Genomic DNA, 16749 nt, shown 5'->3' with positions numbered 1-16749 from the left:
GAATTAAAGAAGGTTGCAACATCGAATTCTCCATCTATGAACCATCAACGAAATGTTCTCCTTATTCTCCATTAAAGTCAGTCTTTAAAATAAGATGTTCTGTGAACTTTTCTGTGTTCTTTACTGTGCTTAGCTCTTGATTCAGCAGTGGGCGGGGTTTTCCAGCTGTACAATAGCATCTGTAGTAAAGGGCAATGCAGTGACCCTTTATACTCCAGAGTATTAAGCCTGAGACGATAGAACTAAAGACTACAAAAAGAAGACATTGTTTTGGAAAATGCTGTTTGAAGCATGGTAATAATACTGCTGAACTAACCTAACAAAAGAAGAAATTACTTCACTTTTAGCTTGTGTCATGTGCTCGCCTTCCAACTGCTCTTGTTTTATGATTAGCTCAAGCTAACAGGGAAAAAAGCTAATTATGTTAACTGAAAACTATATGTGGATTTCTATGATCACAGTGATGACACTTAGATTTGAAGTGCCACTTTCAGGCCAATGGTTCCCGCTGCAGACACGTTTATGCTCTTGATTTAATCTTGATTTTCTTCCACATGTGACAACATTAGATCCATTTTTTGCCTTCTGATACAGTTATATCCTGCTACTTTTAAACTAAGTACAGCTTTATTCAGACTGTTTAGTTGGGCAAAGTTCATTTTGTGTTTGTTTTCTCAGTTTTTACGGTCATTGAGAACGGGACAGAGCAGTACCACCACCCAGAAAGAAAACCCGACAGTTTGCCGGTGAGAAACCATTATTTTATATTTTATAATAGATTTGTTTTCTGTGCATGTGCACGAGTATACTACAACACTGAGAAGTACTGTTCTTGGAATACGAGTTGATGTGGATTGATGTTGTCGTTTCATATGCAGGAAAGAGTTTGAGTTTTTTTCTTGCACGGTTTCTTTTTTCCTTCTTAAATCTATGTAAATGTCAGATGGACAGACAGACAGTCCTTATTTATAAGTAACACGTGTTCCTCAAAGCCAAAAAGCACAACAGTTGTCGGTTGTTCCAGGCCAGTTTGTTCTTCGGAAGCCACACGAGCTTCCAGTTTAGTTTAAAAACAGACATCTGAGGTACAGATTGATTTTTCACATGCAGATACAATTTGTTGTCCTTTCACGAATTACAAAAAAGCTTTTTAGAGAAGCACTAAAGTGGTAATTATATAGGTAAGAGCAAGAGAAAGTAAAGTGACTGCATCCTATAACTGTCTTTTCAGGAGTTTCACAAGTCAGCAACTCGTACTGTGTAGTGAACTTTTTCACATTTTCCCTCTTAGCTTTCACAGCGTTAGTTGTTTTGGAGCTCAGTCTTTCTGTGCATAGTCTAAAGACTTTTGACAATCATTGACCAGTTCCTGAACTTTCTGGCTCACCTGAGAACTGATACCCTGCCAGCCCGTTCTTCATCTCCGCCTCCATCATCACTGCTAAATTTCCCAGGACTTCGGGGGAGCACTCTCTTTTCTCTACCTGCCGTAACAAATCAAACCCGGTCTGACACGACCACTGGCCAGCGCTGATACAGACAACTCTTGACCTTGGTGTTTGGATTCGGTCTGTTTATTCTCCACAGTGTAGATGCAGTGCTGATGGTGCAAAATTCATGCCAGAGAAAGAAAAAGGTTAAACCTCTGTGAATGTCTTATCGCCCCCTGTGGAGCAGCCATGAATATTTCATTGGCATATTTCAACTCTTCTCCTCCTCTCTGCCTTTTCCTTCCACGCTGGAATTTGTGGGAGAGGTGTTCTTAGTATTGATGCTCTTTCTATGTGCCGCCATCTATTCTGTTTACTTTTATTGCTTAACATGTTTATCTCCGTTGTCAACAATGGAAAAAGACCACAGATACTCAGACAAACACAAAAATGAGCAAATATCCGTACAAGCGAACACACACGCACAGATGCACGTATACACACCTCGACTCTGCAATATAATCTAGCAGTCCAGTCGTCCATTTCAGAGCTTGAAATGCATTGTGCAGTGTTATCAGGCTGGACCGAGCACAGCTGGCAGCAGGCTGTTTGTCTGTCAGCCGACAGCTCCATTAGCTCAGGCTGGCGGACAGACAGATGGAGGCACTGCAGGGTAATGAGCAGAGGAAGGAAAAAAAGGTTGAAAACGGCTTCTTCCCTTGAGAAGGAGCAGTTTTCAAATTGAGATGAGGGACTCGCGGTCTCAAATGGGAACACATGACAGGATGGCCATCTGTTCACACTTTTCAGGTTTAGTGTTAAATTCTCAGAGATCAATAGCCAGTAAAATGGTCTGATTCTTGCTGATTAATGACATCTTTTTGCTTCTATTCTCTTTTTTTCTTGGTACCTTCTCTGTTTTCTTTTAAACTGCTGTGGCCTCTGCTCATTCACTGCTGCTGGACACATAAAATGTATCATCATTTGGAAGCAACTCATAAAAAATACTGATAAATATCATTCAGGCCCTAGACCTGGAGCCTTTAAGTATCTTTCAGCTGTTTTTATCTTTATTTTTTGCAGCTTTGCTGTTTTGAATCAGCCTTAGCTCCAGGGGCGGATCTAGAGAAATTTTCTTAGGGTGGCATGAGGGTGGCAAAGAAATCAAATGGGGTGGCAAAATCAAAGCCTTTTTTTTCAAACACATATGCAGGTGGTTACATATGGTTAAAATAATTCAAATGAAGTAAGTATACACATTTTTCATATAAATATAGTCTATAACTCAATTATTGTCTGTAGCCCACATAATTACACACTTTAGTTACATAAAACATGTGAGTTTTGATATTATGTACTGTATAGCCTGTATAATAAATAAATATGTAGCCCAATAAGTATAAAATCCAGAAAGCTACACAACATGGGGCGGTTCATTTACAAACACAAGTCTAACTTAAGTTCACACTGTTTTTTGTTAGAAAACAATCACATTGTTTAATGCTTAAATTACACAAAATGTCAGAAATCTGCACTGTCATGAACATAAATTTAAACCTAATTTTTCATGATTTCTTGGATTGACCCACTGAGGTCTGAAGTACAACTGGCCATTTTTGACTCCTTTTGAGTTTACATTTGTATTTCACCCTCAAATTGTTTCATTTTATTTTTTCCCCTTGCCTTGTTTGGTATCATTCTTTTCAGCTCAACTGAATTTAGTTGTTTTTTTCACTGACATACTGCATTAGTACTACTGATCTGAAATCACACAAAGAACTTACAAGCCTAGTAGTATTTTTTTACTGTAAAAAAAAACACAGACATGTTGAGTAATTTTTTATAACTTGAAATGCAAATATAAAATGTACATTTTGTAAACATATACAACTATTTATCTAAAAATGCAGCCAATACACCTGCCGTTTTTTGCATTTTGTACAACCATTTAAAAATATTACTAAAACTAAAATGAGAGAACAATCAGGTTTCGCAATAAGATGTCCCGCAAATGATGTGTGCCAGTAAAAAAAAGTTTGTCCCCCAAAAGACAGAGGAGAACAGCACAGGGATAAACCTGCAGGCCTGACAACAGGAGGTGTATCACTCCGCTGGTTTTCTACTTAGTGACAGTGTTTACATTGCAAATGTGCCTTTGTGACATTCATTAGTGCCCTCACTGACACACAAAACAAAACGACTACACAACAGAACAACTACACAAGACAACACAACACACTAAGTATACACTCCACACTAAACGTCACAAATCTCCCACATCTAAAAACTCTCTTGCTCTCTCTCTCTCTCTCACTCGCTCGCTCGCTCTGTCTCGCTGCCGTTACCGTCACTCCCAAAACTCTCCCCTCTTCCTAAACAACCAAATCCCACGTGTTGACTGTTTTTTTTTAATTGGTCGACATGGTACATTTTTCCACCGATAGGAAAGAGGTGGCTTTTTTTCCTTTCTTTACTGTTTTCGCGCTGTCCTTAGAAAACGCTTAAAACACACACACACAAAAACGTGACGACAGTATTTAGAAAAAAGCGTGACTTATATATATTATCATAACTCTGGATTTACTGGCCTGTAATTAAAATTTAAAAACTTTGAAGTCCGAACTTTCAATGTGGGCTGAAATAGAGACTCAGCGTGGCTTCAGCTTGTTGACCAGTCATGTGATTTGGAGGTGCAGCGTGTCCGTGGACCACAGAGGGTTAATAACACTCACCTTCTTTCCATTTCCAGAGTGTAACATCCAAACACCTGTGTAAAAAGCGAAATTTCCATGGTGTTGTTCAAAATGTGCTCTGGCACAATAATAAACATCGCTTGCTACTGAAAACAAGAAAAAAGTCGGTCCTGCTATGGGCTGAACCATTTGTTAATGGTGGAGGGGGGTGAACACTATGCAATATATTCAGTTTTAGCATTTATATTCACTGTTGACTGTAACTACGCTCAAACTGTTAATGCTATCTTATTTTAATAAACAACACTGTCATATGCAAAACTGGGGTGGCACTTGGGGTGGCAAGGGATCATTTTAGGGTGGCACTTGCCACCCCATGCCACCCTTCTAGATCCGCCCCTGCTTAGCTCTAGACAGCAGGCAGCTGATTTAATGAAGATTTTCTGATAGCCCACTTTATTTGCCCACTCAGCAACAAATGGCATACCTAGTTAGAGCTGGATCGTTCCAACAGGAGTTGTAGCCACCAGAGCTGAAGACAGCACTCGACTTACACTTGTTAGATGGCCAGAATAACACGAACATAACACATAACACAGTGATTGTCTGTGAAGGTTCTCAGTCATCCAGGTCATCGTAGTCAAAGGAGTTTGCAAAGAAAAGTGACTGGATTTCTTTAAGTTGCTTGAAGACGTTTCACCTCTCATCCGAGAAGCTTCTTCAGTTCTAAGGTCAAATGGCCGAGAGTCCCAGATTTAAACCCAGTGGGAGTATCCCCCCAAAGAGGGACAAAGGACCCCCTGGTGATCCTCTACACAGTGATTCCTAAACAGGAGATGCTTATTCAGTTGCCAGAAGTTTTGTTAAAAGTTGAACTATTCCAGTTAAACTATTAACTGAGTGTGCATGAACAGACCTGACAATTTGAGTAACTGAGGTTATAGTTTATAGAGATTCACCGATTCACAGATCCATATTTAATTTAAAACAAGGTCAAATTTCCAGCACCCTGTTTTTCGCCCTAAGACTGTTCAATCAAGCTCCAACCTCCCACAATCCTGATATAGGGCTAAAAAAACTGATGTATGAATGAAAGATTAAACAGTAAGTATACAAGTAGTATCTATAATGAGCTTTTTTACATTTGTCCCTGCTTCTTATTTTGATAGCTCTCTCGCAAAGGAGATTGTTATCTCACCCAAATCGACCTCACATCCACTGATCCCGGCGGCCACAACATCGGGACCCTCACAAGGCCTGTGAGCTGCTCCTAGTTAGTTGTAATGGATCGCCACTGTCTGATGTAGTTTTCACCCAGAGGTCACAGAGGCACTTTTCCTCGTGGCCGCAGATAACTAAGCTCATCCATCACCCACATTTCCAGTCCACATGGCCGGTGCTGGGGGAGAACAAAAGACCAAAACCCACTTTTGTCATTACTGTAAGGTGCCACAATTATAGAAAAGTCTCCTGCTGTCCTAAAACAGCTATTATCCTTTTTTTTTTTTTTTTTTTTTGCATTTTCCTTGCTGTTACCATGCAAAAAGAGGGCAAGTTATTGTTTGGATGGATTTCATGGGCACAGCAGGCACGATTCAGATTCAAGGTGATGAAACGGGAAAACACACCCACCAGGTTTTATGAGCAGGTGTGAATAGCGCCAGAATGGCGGCATATCTCCCTGCTAATTGTGCTAACACCTCTCTGAGAACTTCCTCTCCACCCACAACCATGTCCTGTTTAAACTTCCCAAGTGTTTGTAAGAAAAAAGAAAAAAGAAAAACCCCGATCTTTCTCCCACTCATGTTGATGGAGGATTAAAGGGAACAGATTGTAAAGCAACTTAAGCAGCTCCTCAGTCTATCAGCGTGCTGTAAATACACTAATGTGAATGCCAAAAGACTATTTTAAGATATGACTGGAAAATAAAGAGACAACAGAGAAAGTAGTGTTAGACTGCATTTTGGTTTGTCTTGTAGATGGAGCAGAGCATGCTACAGAAAGACGTCCTCAAGCTCAACACGTATGTGGCCTTGTACAGCTTCACCGCCCAGGAGAGCCACGACCTGGAGATGAGGTTAGCGCACATACACACACATGCACACACGCTCTAATAATAAGAACACCTGCACAGGAACTTAGACTGTGAATTAATTGACTTTGACATATATTGATTTCTTTAGATAGATTTCTCTTTTCTTTAAAATAAGAAATAGAAGCAAAGACGAGGCTCACGCACTGCAACCCAAACATGATTTATCTTCACTGAAATTTAAGTTAAACTTTCCGAACAAAACAGATGGAATTCAGCGCTTACTCATATCCTCAAAGGTCACCTACAAGGGAAAATTTAAAACACAAGAAGTCATGTTGCTCAATTCCACTTTGTTCTCTCTTTATCTCGTGTCATTTTTATCTTATATAGACTAATTACTGTCTTCAGAGACAAGAATGGATTCACAAAAGGAACTAATTAGTGTCCTCTTTTTATGTAACACTCCTCAAAGATTTATTTCTCTGGTGTGGCCTCATTAATGTTACCTGGGTGTGTGCCAGCATTATTTATTAATATCAAATCTGTTACATGTCTTCTTAGATTTATCTTCAGAGAGTATGACGGTCTTTGAAAGTCCATTTATAGATCCTTTAAAGGGTCCCTTCAGTGTACCAGGCACACATGCTGTTTCTGAAGGATAACACTGAGTTTATTGTAGTTAAAGTGATGAGGCATTCATACTTTTCAGGTCAGCGCAGAAGCAGATACCTGCATATTTGGGCACAGATGCCAAATGCCTCACTTGTTCGTGTATTGTTCACAGTTTGCTCCATACTGATTAGACATTTTAGTTATTAGTAATTACTAAATGTAATTACTAATTAGTAACATTTAGTAATTGGCTATTAGTGGTGGAAGAAGTCCACCACTAATTGCTTGAAATAGGTTGTTTTGAATAGTAATAAGAATGTAAACAAATATTTCGAAATTCCATCAATTAAAGCAAAATACTAATTTCAAAAACTGCATTTAAAGTGTCAAAAAATGCATGATATCTAAAGGCATTACATTGTGGAGCTTGTCTGTCATTTTCCCATTTTCACAATGACCACCACCTCATCTAGACTATTGTTTTGGTAGTTTTTAATTAAACCCCGAGACAGCGATCACCTAATGGGTCACCCATGGTGTCCAAATTGGACTCAAAGTCAAAGTCTCATTGGTTATTTTCAATGGATTTCCCCTCAGTCATTAGTTTGTGCAATACCAAAACCAGTGACACTTAAACTTTAGTGCTTCATGCTTTAAAATAACCTTTGAATTATAATGGATTATGAGCTCGATAACATCATTGATGTTTATGTTGCTCATAGTACAAATAAGTTTGTAAGCTCAGCCATGGCATCAACACAATCTTAAGTATCACCTCAGACATTATTCACATATGCATTATTCTAATTTTGAACACTTAGTCAGACAATATTGTGTTATGATAGTATATGAAAACAAAACATGCAGGAAGACCGTCACTCCTAGTTCTGCCTGAGCTTTCTTCCTGTCAAAAGAGAGTTTTTCCTTCCCACTGTCACCAAGTGCTTGTTCAGAGGGTGTCGTCTGATTGTTGGGGTTTTCTCTCTGTTATTGTCGGGTTTTTAACTTACAAGAAAACATGCCTTGAGGTGACTGTTGTTGTGATTTGGTGCTCTACACTATCCCTCTGAACTGAACTGAAGTGGTCGCCTGCTCAGCCCAGTGAGCAGTGAGTCTCCCCTCGCTCTCTCCCTGCTTTCCTGTCGGCTCTCTACACTTTCCTATCGATAGAGCCAAAAAATAACGTAGTATTTCCTAAAATGTTGGCGCAGACTAATTTTAAGCAGAACAGGTCAGTATACCCAAGGCAACAAGTTGACAGTCTGCGTCGACTTGTTCTTGTTGCTGAGACTCGGGGGGGGAAAGCTGGTGTTTAATTTCCAACACAGCCTGTGAGTTCACTGTCTGTGCATTTCCAGACATGCCTGATTCATGATGTCAGCAGTTGTTTTTGGTTTTAACAAACAACTAATTAAAATCACCTGATGTAGCACCGGTTGGTCTGTGGTCAGAACTGAAAAAAGGGTTGCATTTCTGATCCAGAGCTACACAGCTTAGGTGTCCTCAAAAACATATTTAAAAATTGTATCCAAAGATTTATTAACATTGACAGCAGACAGTGATTTTTACGCACACATACTTGAAGAGTAATTTAAAGTAGGCAGAGCTTCACATGTCTGGCCTGCCTTTTTATCAGACGGAAACGAAGGGTCCAGGTTTTACTCCCCGCCTTAACCATGACTGATTGGGCGTCATACTTTGAAATAGGCCCTCGGGAAAGAACAGTCCTTCAGCCTAAGTGCCCATTTGTTCTTGCTCTCGCAGAAGTCTTCTGAGGATTTAAGGACAAGCGAGCAGGAGTGCACTTGTTCTTTTCATCTCTTTCCTACATGCACACAGTCGTGGGTCGCTTCCCTCCCTCGTCGAGAAAAAAACTTCAGTCGTTACACTTCATTTGAAATTCATTCATCTCAAGTACTTCTACTCCTCCAATGCCTTTATTTCAAATCTATTTTCTTCTTCTGAAAGGCTGCATGAGGGGTTTTTTCTTCCTCAGCTGGGCTTATTTCAGGCTGTAATCAATACCTCAAACAAAAACACATAAAACAAAGATGATTGAACTGATTCCTTATTCAGAAAGTTCACATTTCATTTTAATTTTAAAGTGGGGGGTGGAAAAACAGGTTTGTGATTAGTTTCACTTTCCACCACACGCTCTGATTACTTGATTACCTTTGGCCGCAGTGATTGTAATGATGACGAATCTTTTTGCTGTTTAGCAGCACAGCAACCCTCTTCTCACTTTCACAGCTCATTTTTTTCATAATTAAATTATTTGAAGGTAACATTTCCCATGTTTCTAATTGGAGCATTAATCTGCATTGTTGCCATCACCTCTCAAGATTTTACAGTGTTGGGCACTTTGCGTTTCTCACCTTCCATGAAAGGTGTTTTTTTGTGAATCATTTCCTTTTTGAATCACAAAAGGAAGTAAAAGGAAGACAATTACATAAACCAACACTTGCCACCGCTGCGTTGGTCCTTTAGATTTTTACTAGTCAAATTTAGCCCGTAGCTTTGAACAGATGTTCGTAATTATGGCACACAGGGCAGTGGGATAGACTGATTCATGCATTTCCTGAATGGATGAAGGAAAATTACTCTGAGCAAACAGAATTTAGGGGCATTACATGCCCTTTAAATGTGAAAATACCCTCTCTATCGAAGTCTAAATGTCGAAGGGATCATTATGTTTCAGATCAGTGATGGGTTTGAATATTTTTTCTTTGTTTTCAAATAATTCATGGATGTTTTCATGTATTGCAGAGCAGGAGACAGGATCTTGGTGGCCGATGACTCCAATGATGACTGGTGGAAGGTAGGTATTACATCACTGTGTTACAGCAAAGTTTCACTAAGTTTTTTTTACACAAAGCCAAGAAAAAGCCTTAAAAGAAACAGACCGATAAATGCTATAAGTCTGGTTGTGAATTATAGGAGCAAGGAAACAGGGTAACTCAGGACACAAATGCATAACAGATAAATTAGGGAGACGAAAGGGCCGATTGCATGACGGCACAGAGACAGCCTGTCGCCACCAGACCATGAAGAAAATCATCACGCATTTTAACACCATTGTGCTCTGTAGGCTGTAGATAAACAGAGACATCTGGCCAGTTTGGTCTTTAAACAAGAGATACCAAGGAAAGAGGCAAACATTAGCACCTGATGAAGCACCTGCATGCAATGTGAAAACATCATAGTGAACCTAATACATGATTTAGAACAGCATTTACTCTAAAGGTGTGTGGACGGTTTTTATCAAGGCTTTGATGTAATCATGCCAAGTTTGAACCCTCTCATGTCCTGCCGTTTTATGACTCTTTTTTTTCAGGGTGTAATTGAGGACAGGATCGGATTCTTCCCAGCAGCCTTTGCTCATCAACTGCGTGCAGGTGACCAAGTCTTCAGGTGTAACAGGACGTTCATCGGCTGCAAGGAACAAGGCCAGATCACCCTGAAGGAGGGACAGGTACTGCAGGCTTGAGCAGATGTGTCCTCGTGGGGGATGAGTAAAAAGTATAGTGAAGTGTCCAATGGAAAAATGTGTAATAGACATGCCGGTCCACAGTGTCCATTTCACGCTTTGCCTCTCCAAAACGTGAAATGGGCACTCATACAGAAATTGCATTACCAGCAGGGAGAGACAATATATTTAAAGCCACAAAAAGCGTATTAAGTACATTCCAGGGTCCTTAATGGTCAGAATCGATTAAGATAGGGGGCTGATATGTATTTACATGTAAATGTGTTAATAATGTCTGTTTAAACACGTTCCCGTGATTATTTCATGTTGGCTTGAATTAAAATAAAAAATGATCTTCATGGACCTAGACCAGTGAAACTCTCTTTCTGTCATCATGAAGCAATATCTAGAAAATCAAGTCACATGACATCGTCTGTTGTGTGGAGCACACAGTCGGGATTTAGTTACAGTACCCGACAGGTTTAGGAAAGAATGGCATCTGGGTAAGCATGCGAGAGGCATGACACGACCGCCTTTGGCTCGTTGTAGATTCACCAGATAATTACCTACTGTATGCTCACATGAAAGCGATTGGACACTAAAAATGTTTCTTCTTTTCACGTGAGAAGCTGAGAAAAGTTCAGAGCTGCAGTGATTATGATAAAGTGTTCTAGGAGGGAACACAGGACTTACGTCAGCCTGGATCCAAGCTAGTCTGTAATCAGGTCAGGTTTGGGAGATGTTTTGCTGTAACACATCTCAGGTCTGTGTGTATGTTTAATATCAGGGTGGATTCAAGTACACTCTCTTCATCAAGGCGTATAACACAGTCATACATTTTCAGCTACAGCTGCGTAAAGGATAGACGATAGAGCTGCATGCTTTGGTGGCAGTGTTTGTTTGGGTCAGGTGCAATTTATGTAAGTCAGATTTGGAATATGTCCAGTATTCTGATTTTTTTAATGCACTGCTAAAGAAAACTGCAAACAGTCATTCTTATGATTAAAAGTAAGGATATGGGTCCTTTTCATGGCACTTTTGGAAGCTTTTAGTAGTCTTCGGGCTTAACATTAGCACGATTCATATAGGGAGCAACATCTTCATTTTGGGTTGGGGAAGCAATGACCTTATTATGGACATTAACATTTCCACATTAGGCCTGTATCTAATTCACGAGCACACTCCAGCTACTACATTGCATCTGATTCATATTATCCAGCAGCTCTTCAGACATCATATTACCTTCCTGCAGCTCCCGCATTGCCTCTTACCTCCAGTGACTCTTCAATTGTAGACAATTATTCACTGAAAAGCTCAAGTGGATTTGGCAGACAGAGGAGCATAATGGCTGCACTTAAATCAGGGCCTCTTTTTCCCACAATGCTGTCCAGGGCATGTTGGGACTCTGAGGAGACTTAAAGTAAGCAACCCCCAGTGGAGATTTAACCACCAAACACAAAATGATCCTATGACCCACTCACTCTCCTTCCAGCCTCTCAATCCCAAGGGAAGCTGTTAGGGAGTACTCAGATCAGGCATGCAAACACAGTGTGCTCTGACCTATTGTGAGTGTCAATGAGTGAATAAGCTTGATCATGTTATGATCTTATTTCCTTAAAACACACTCCTGCTGTCTATAATTGATTATTAGTTTGATAACCATTATATATTTTTAAAAGAGGCAATTTATAACTCTCATAAACAACTCAATAATGTACATTCTGGATTTTTCTTATTATGGCTATGGTTTTCCAGCATCTTACCTTCCAGTAACGCAGAATGGATCCATAGTAAGACCTGTTTGTGCTTTATTAGGTACTTTTTTCTGATTTATCTGATTTCTACATGTCCTGTTTGTCGGTAAAGTAAAATTTTTCTTCTGGCTTTCAGATCTGTGTGAGCAGCGAGGGCGAGCGCAGCGGCTTCATCAGAGTGGAGAGTGGAAAGAAGAGGGGCTTCGTGCCCTGCGATGTCCTGGAGATCATCTGAGACAAACTTTCAGAGAAATGAAGACCGAGGCAGAGAGAGTCAGAGAGAGAGAGAGAGATCAGGATGAGCCACCTGGAGGGAGTTCACCCCATCAGAAACTGGAGTTCGAACTCGTAAAAGCGGTGCTTGTTTTTTCAGCGCACCTTCCTCTTTGTTCCCTCTCGAATCAAAAGGAGAGATGAGATGAGAAACTGCTTTTTGTTTGCAAGGAGACGGGAGATCACTGTGTCACTGGATTTTATTTAAATTTATCCTAGATGGGGTTTGTTTTTTTAAAAATTTCCCCTTAGTTCTATCCAGCCTGTTTACTTTTTGAAAGCAGGGCTAACATTTTAAGCCTAAAACACAAACACATGCTTGAATGATTATTTTTCAGTATATAAATGGAAGTCCTTCAAATAATTTAGTTTCTCATGCTTTTATATTATGCTCCAAGCAAAAATAGAGTAAATGCAACATAGTGTAAGCTCTAAGATGGCTATTTTGAATGGCAGAGTGCACATCATGGGAGGGCAATGGAAAATAAACTGAAATGAACACGTACGAGCAACTTGTATAAACTGCTTACTGCAAAATTAGATTATTTAAGCCTCCAGTTTGTCCTTTGTCTCTCTACAAATTCCTCCAAAAAAAGTAACACATGTTTCTCTTGTAACAGGTACGAAACAGCAAAACGCAGGAAGTTAAAGAAAAGTGCATAAGGGAGTAATTTTAAAAGAGTTTGAAATTCTCTGTGGTCTTCCAAAATAATCGCCCGCACACTCCCAAGCTTCACTGTCCTTTCACCGTCTTTACTTTTAAGACTTGTCTCGAAATTATTATTTTATCCATTGATTTATTATTTGCTTTAATTTTTCATCAAAGATTTACAGTATGGCAGTATAATAGGAACAGAATAGTGTTTTTAATGATCACAATGTGTTTGATCTGCTGGGAAAGGCCTGTGGAGAAAACGTGTAACTAAATGACACATTTCTAGTTAGCGTGTTAACTTCAAATGTGCTAACTGGTGTGCTTTTCCTCCTCCTCGGCACAGACTCTCATGAGCGGGACTTCATATTCAGTTTATAGCCAAGTGCATTTACAGCAAGCTGTTGCATCAGAGTAGATATAGTATATCTGTTCAAGGCTGTTCTGCACTGAAACTTGGCTTTATTGAATGTCCAAGGAAGCTTAACTGTACATAATATATGTACAAAAATAAAATTCTTTATTAAAGTATTCTGCAGAGAGTTATTCCCGAAAAGCTTCACGGTCGGTCTTCTCGTCTCACAGCAAAAAGGTTATGGGTTCAAGTCCATCGGCCTGTTCAGGATGTACCCTTCCACTCACCTTATGATAAGCTGACATAGGCCCCAGTTATAGGCACAGTTTATTCTGGCTGTCAGTGGAAGTGAATGGTTGTGACTCATTTTATTTGGCGTGCAAAACAAATTCATCTTCGCAGCAGTATCAGAAAATTACTTAGGAGGATATGTTTCATTTATCTAACACTTACTTTTTCTCACTCTTCACATCAGTTTCCAAACTGGCAGCTCAAAGGTTGCAATCAAACATCAGAGAAAAAAATCTATGTTGAGTTTTAGCTTAATGTATTCTCAGGTATTTAATGCTAAAAATTAGGCTAAATGAGCAACTCTTTTAAGACCAAAGTCTTGTTTTGTAGTGCCTAAAGAGCCTTGAGATGACTGTGGACCCATTCTGATTTGAGAAAGAATGAGCCTTGATTGTGTACAAATACTTTTTATACATTTGTACACAAATACAAATAAAAGGTAAAAGGTAAAAGTTGATATTGGGTTTGTGGGTTGTCTGCTTTGCATAGACCATGTCTTTGTTTATAATGTATAATCACATAATGTCTAAATGTACTGACACTTTAGACAAACAAAAAGTAAAATGAGGAAGAGAAGGGGGCTAAAAGTTCGGTATTTGCAAGAAAATTGTGATCCATGGATGTTAACGATCTTTAAATGGAGCCTGTTAACAGAATGTAAGCTGTACACTCTTTTAAAGGACTCTTTTAAGTCTGTAAGCAGTCCTGGTTTATTCCTGTGTGATCTAGCTCAAAGCAGAGTCAGTGCACATCCTGCATTCTGAGAATCTTATTGCACATTCAGAGGCTTCAGCAGCTCCATTAAGCATCTGCTCACAAGTTTAAATAGTTGCCTAACTATAGAGGTTGAGACAACCACAAACAATTTGCTATTTTGGTGTTTCCTAATCTTCCTGTTCTTTGTTTGTGAAATTGCTAACGCCCACCAGGTCATCACTGCAGGGCGCCAGCAGGTCTCATATATTTGACTGCAACGCCCCCTGGTGGCTGATTACAGTAGCAACAACCGTTTGAGCTGAGGCGAGGAATAGGCGAGGAATACACGATGAAGGACAGGCTGTAGGAGAGCCAGAGATTAATTATAACTAATGATTATGCAAAGCTGTGTATAAACACACAGAGAGTGAAAACAGGTGAATGAGGAAGAAACAAGCTTAATCTTAAAAATAGAGAGGGTGTCTTTCTCCCAAATTGAAACTAGGAGCTGGTTCCACAGAAAAGCAGCTTGAAACCCGAAGGCTCCCATTCTAATTTTTTTAAAAACCCTACGAACCACAAAAATGTCAGGAGTCTGAAAGTGGAGTGCTCTGAGAGAGCATCACTCTGAGCTGTTTCTAACTTTAGAGATACTGTTGAAATGCAAGAAGGCAGTCCTACGCATTTGTCTAATATGCGCATTGAAGGAGATATCCTGGTCAAAAAAATTCCTTACAGTGCACTAGGTAATGCACTAGGTATCTGCTTTGACACCATATTTGCTAAATAACAATAACCTCATAGGAGGCCATCTGGGCCTTTCTGTCTTTAAGCCATAAGTCTAACTAATCAATGTATGCCATCGGATGTCATGGAAAGTTAAAGGTGGGTGGAAATGTATACTATGCCTTGTAATTGTACTGCCTAAGACAAGCAAGATCAATGTAAATAGTACAGAACTGGTCCTAGCACAGAACCCTGTGGAACTCCATAGTTAACCTTTGTGTGTGAAGAAGATTCCCCTTTTTCACAAAAACTGGAGTCTGTTCGGCAAATATGATTTATTCCACTGCAGTGCAGCACCTTAGATTCTGATTGGCTACTCTGATAACCCCCAATTAAAACCTTAATATCTTCAGCACGGACACCTCCTCCACCTGCCCTTTGGTTGTAGCTACTGCCAAATGTTTAATGTTCTCAACAAAACAAAATAGGAACTCACAAACTGTCCAAAACGTAACTGCCATAACTGACAAAGTGTCTGTTTTGAGCTCGTGTTTTCTGAACTGAATTGGGCTTACTGATATTTTCAGTGGTCACATTGATTAGCTGCTTGTCCCACAGCTTGACTGCTTGCTTTTCACCTCATTGTTTGCACAGGATCTGGACTACCTGCTCAGCACTAAGCAACACACAGTCATTTGCTTATGAGCAGAGTGAAAAAGTTAAAGAGCCATTCACCGTGTGCTTCCTGTATTTATCACATATTTCTATATTTATGCACTTTTAAAAGAATTTGAAGGGGGTTCATGCGGATACATGCATTTTTTTCATTCGGATTAGTTTTTCAATTCTTTCACATCGTGTCATTTCGCACATACGCTGCATCTCTGACTCACAAATGTATATGCGGATGTACATAATGACAGCACTAACTGTCAGCAGCAACAAGACTTCTTGTAAAGTTTTTTTTTTTCTTTTCATAAATTTGCCAAGTGTGCATTTAAAAGAAGGCGCGTACATCATGTGCTTGAATAGGTGTGAAGCAGGAAGGTGGTGGTGGTCTGTGTTTCCTTTTCAGCTGTTAACCCATAAAACCTCCATGGGTACATAAACCTTTCCAATCAAAATACATATTTAAATTATACATGTGGGCAAATATGAAAATTGGTATGTGGTGTGAGAGGTCCAACATGCACCCTAGTAGTGATTGATGGTGGTGGTGTGGAGACCGAGACCTCAAAAGCTTTGACGTTGAAAAGAAAAGCCTGAAAACACCACCCCGGGAATTTTTAATTTAAAACTAAACTAAAGACCATCAAGAAAGAATTAACAGCTGGATGTGGTTCAGATCATTAAGAAGCTGAACGTTGATCTGCAGGGCCCTGGGTTCAGAGTGCAAACATGCTGGGCGTCAAAGATGGCTTTATGAGATTTGCAAATAATTGCATTCTGTTTAATATGTAGTAAAATAAGCCCTGATACAGTTGACAAACAATCTCCATAAGCTGCAAAGAGAATAAAAGGCCCACAAAACAGCTGTGATGAAACAGCGTGGACAACTATGAGTCCTGCCATCACCATCGGCCTTCTCTTGCTCTCCACAAGTAAGAAAAGCATCAATATTTACTAAACCTTAATGATAATTCAGCTACCTTTCTAAAGCATGTTCTATTTCTTGGCTGTTGTTGAGTCATGGAAGTCTCTGAAGGTCCAAACTGAGGAGAAGCATTTTCCACAGCAGTTACAGCAACATGAAAACAAGAAAGGTG

The 16749-nt window shown here is 39.7% G+C and overlaps 1 protein-coding gene across 3 annotated transcripts in view; it reads left to right on the top strand.

Annotated features, from left to right (window-relative positions):
* stac (SH3 and cysteine rich domain) overlaps positions 1 to 14191 on the top strand; it is a 32831-nt gene extending 18640 nt beyond the window's left edge. For 2 of the 3 annotated variants that reach the window (XM_063499469.1, XM_063499468.1), the window contains exons 9-13: positions 679 to 746; positions 6103 to 6200; positions 9537 to 9588; positions 10105 to 10242; positions 12127 to 14191. In XM_063499469.1, coding sequence (XP_063355539.1) covers positions 679 to 746; positions 6103 to 6200; positions 9537 to 9588; positions 10105 to 10242; positions 12127 to 12225 — 455 coding nt within the window. In that variant the 3' untranslated portion in view covers positions 12226 to 14191. The remainder of the gene's footprint in view (positions 1 to 678; positions 747 to 6102; positions 6201 to 9536; positions 9589 to 10104; positions 10243 to 12126) is intronic. The other variant, XM_063499470.1, reaches the window with a different exon arrangement.
* Positions 14192 to 16749: the final 2558 nt, after the last annotated feature.

Source organism: Pelmatolapia mariae, linkage group LG16_19 (assembly GCF_036321145.2).
Source record: "Pelmatolapia mariae isolate MD_Pm_ZW linkage group LG16_19, Pm_UMD_F_2, whole genome shotgun sequence".
Classification (NCBI taxonomy): domain Eukaryota; kingdom Metazoa; phylum Chordata; class Actinopteri; order Cichliformes; family Cichlidae; genus Pelmatolapia; species Pelmatolapia mariae.
Note: the sequence above shows the minus strand (reverse complement) of the source record. Positions and strands in the feature narration are given on the sequence as shown.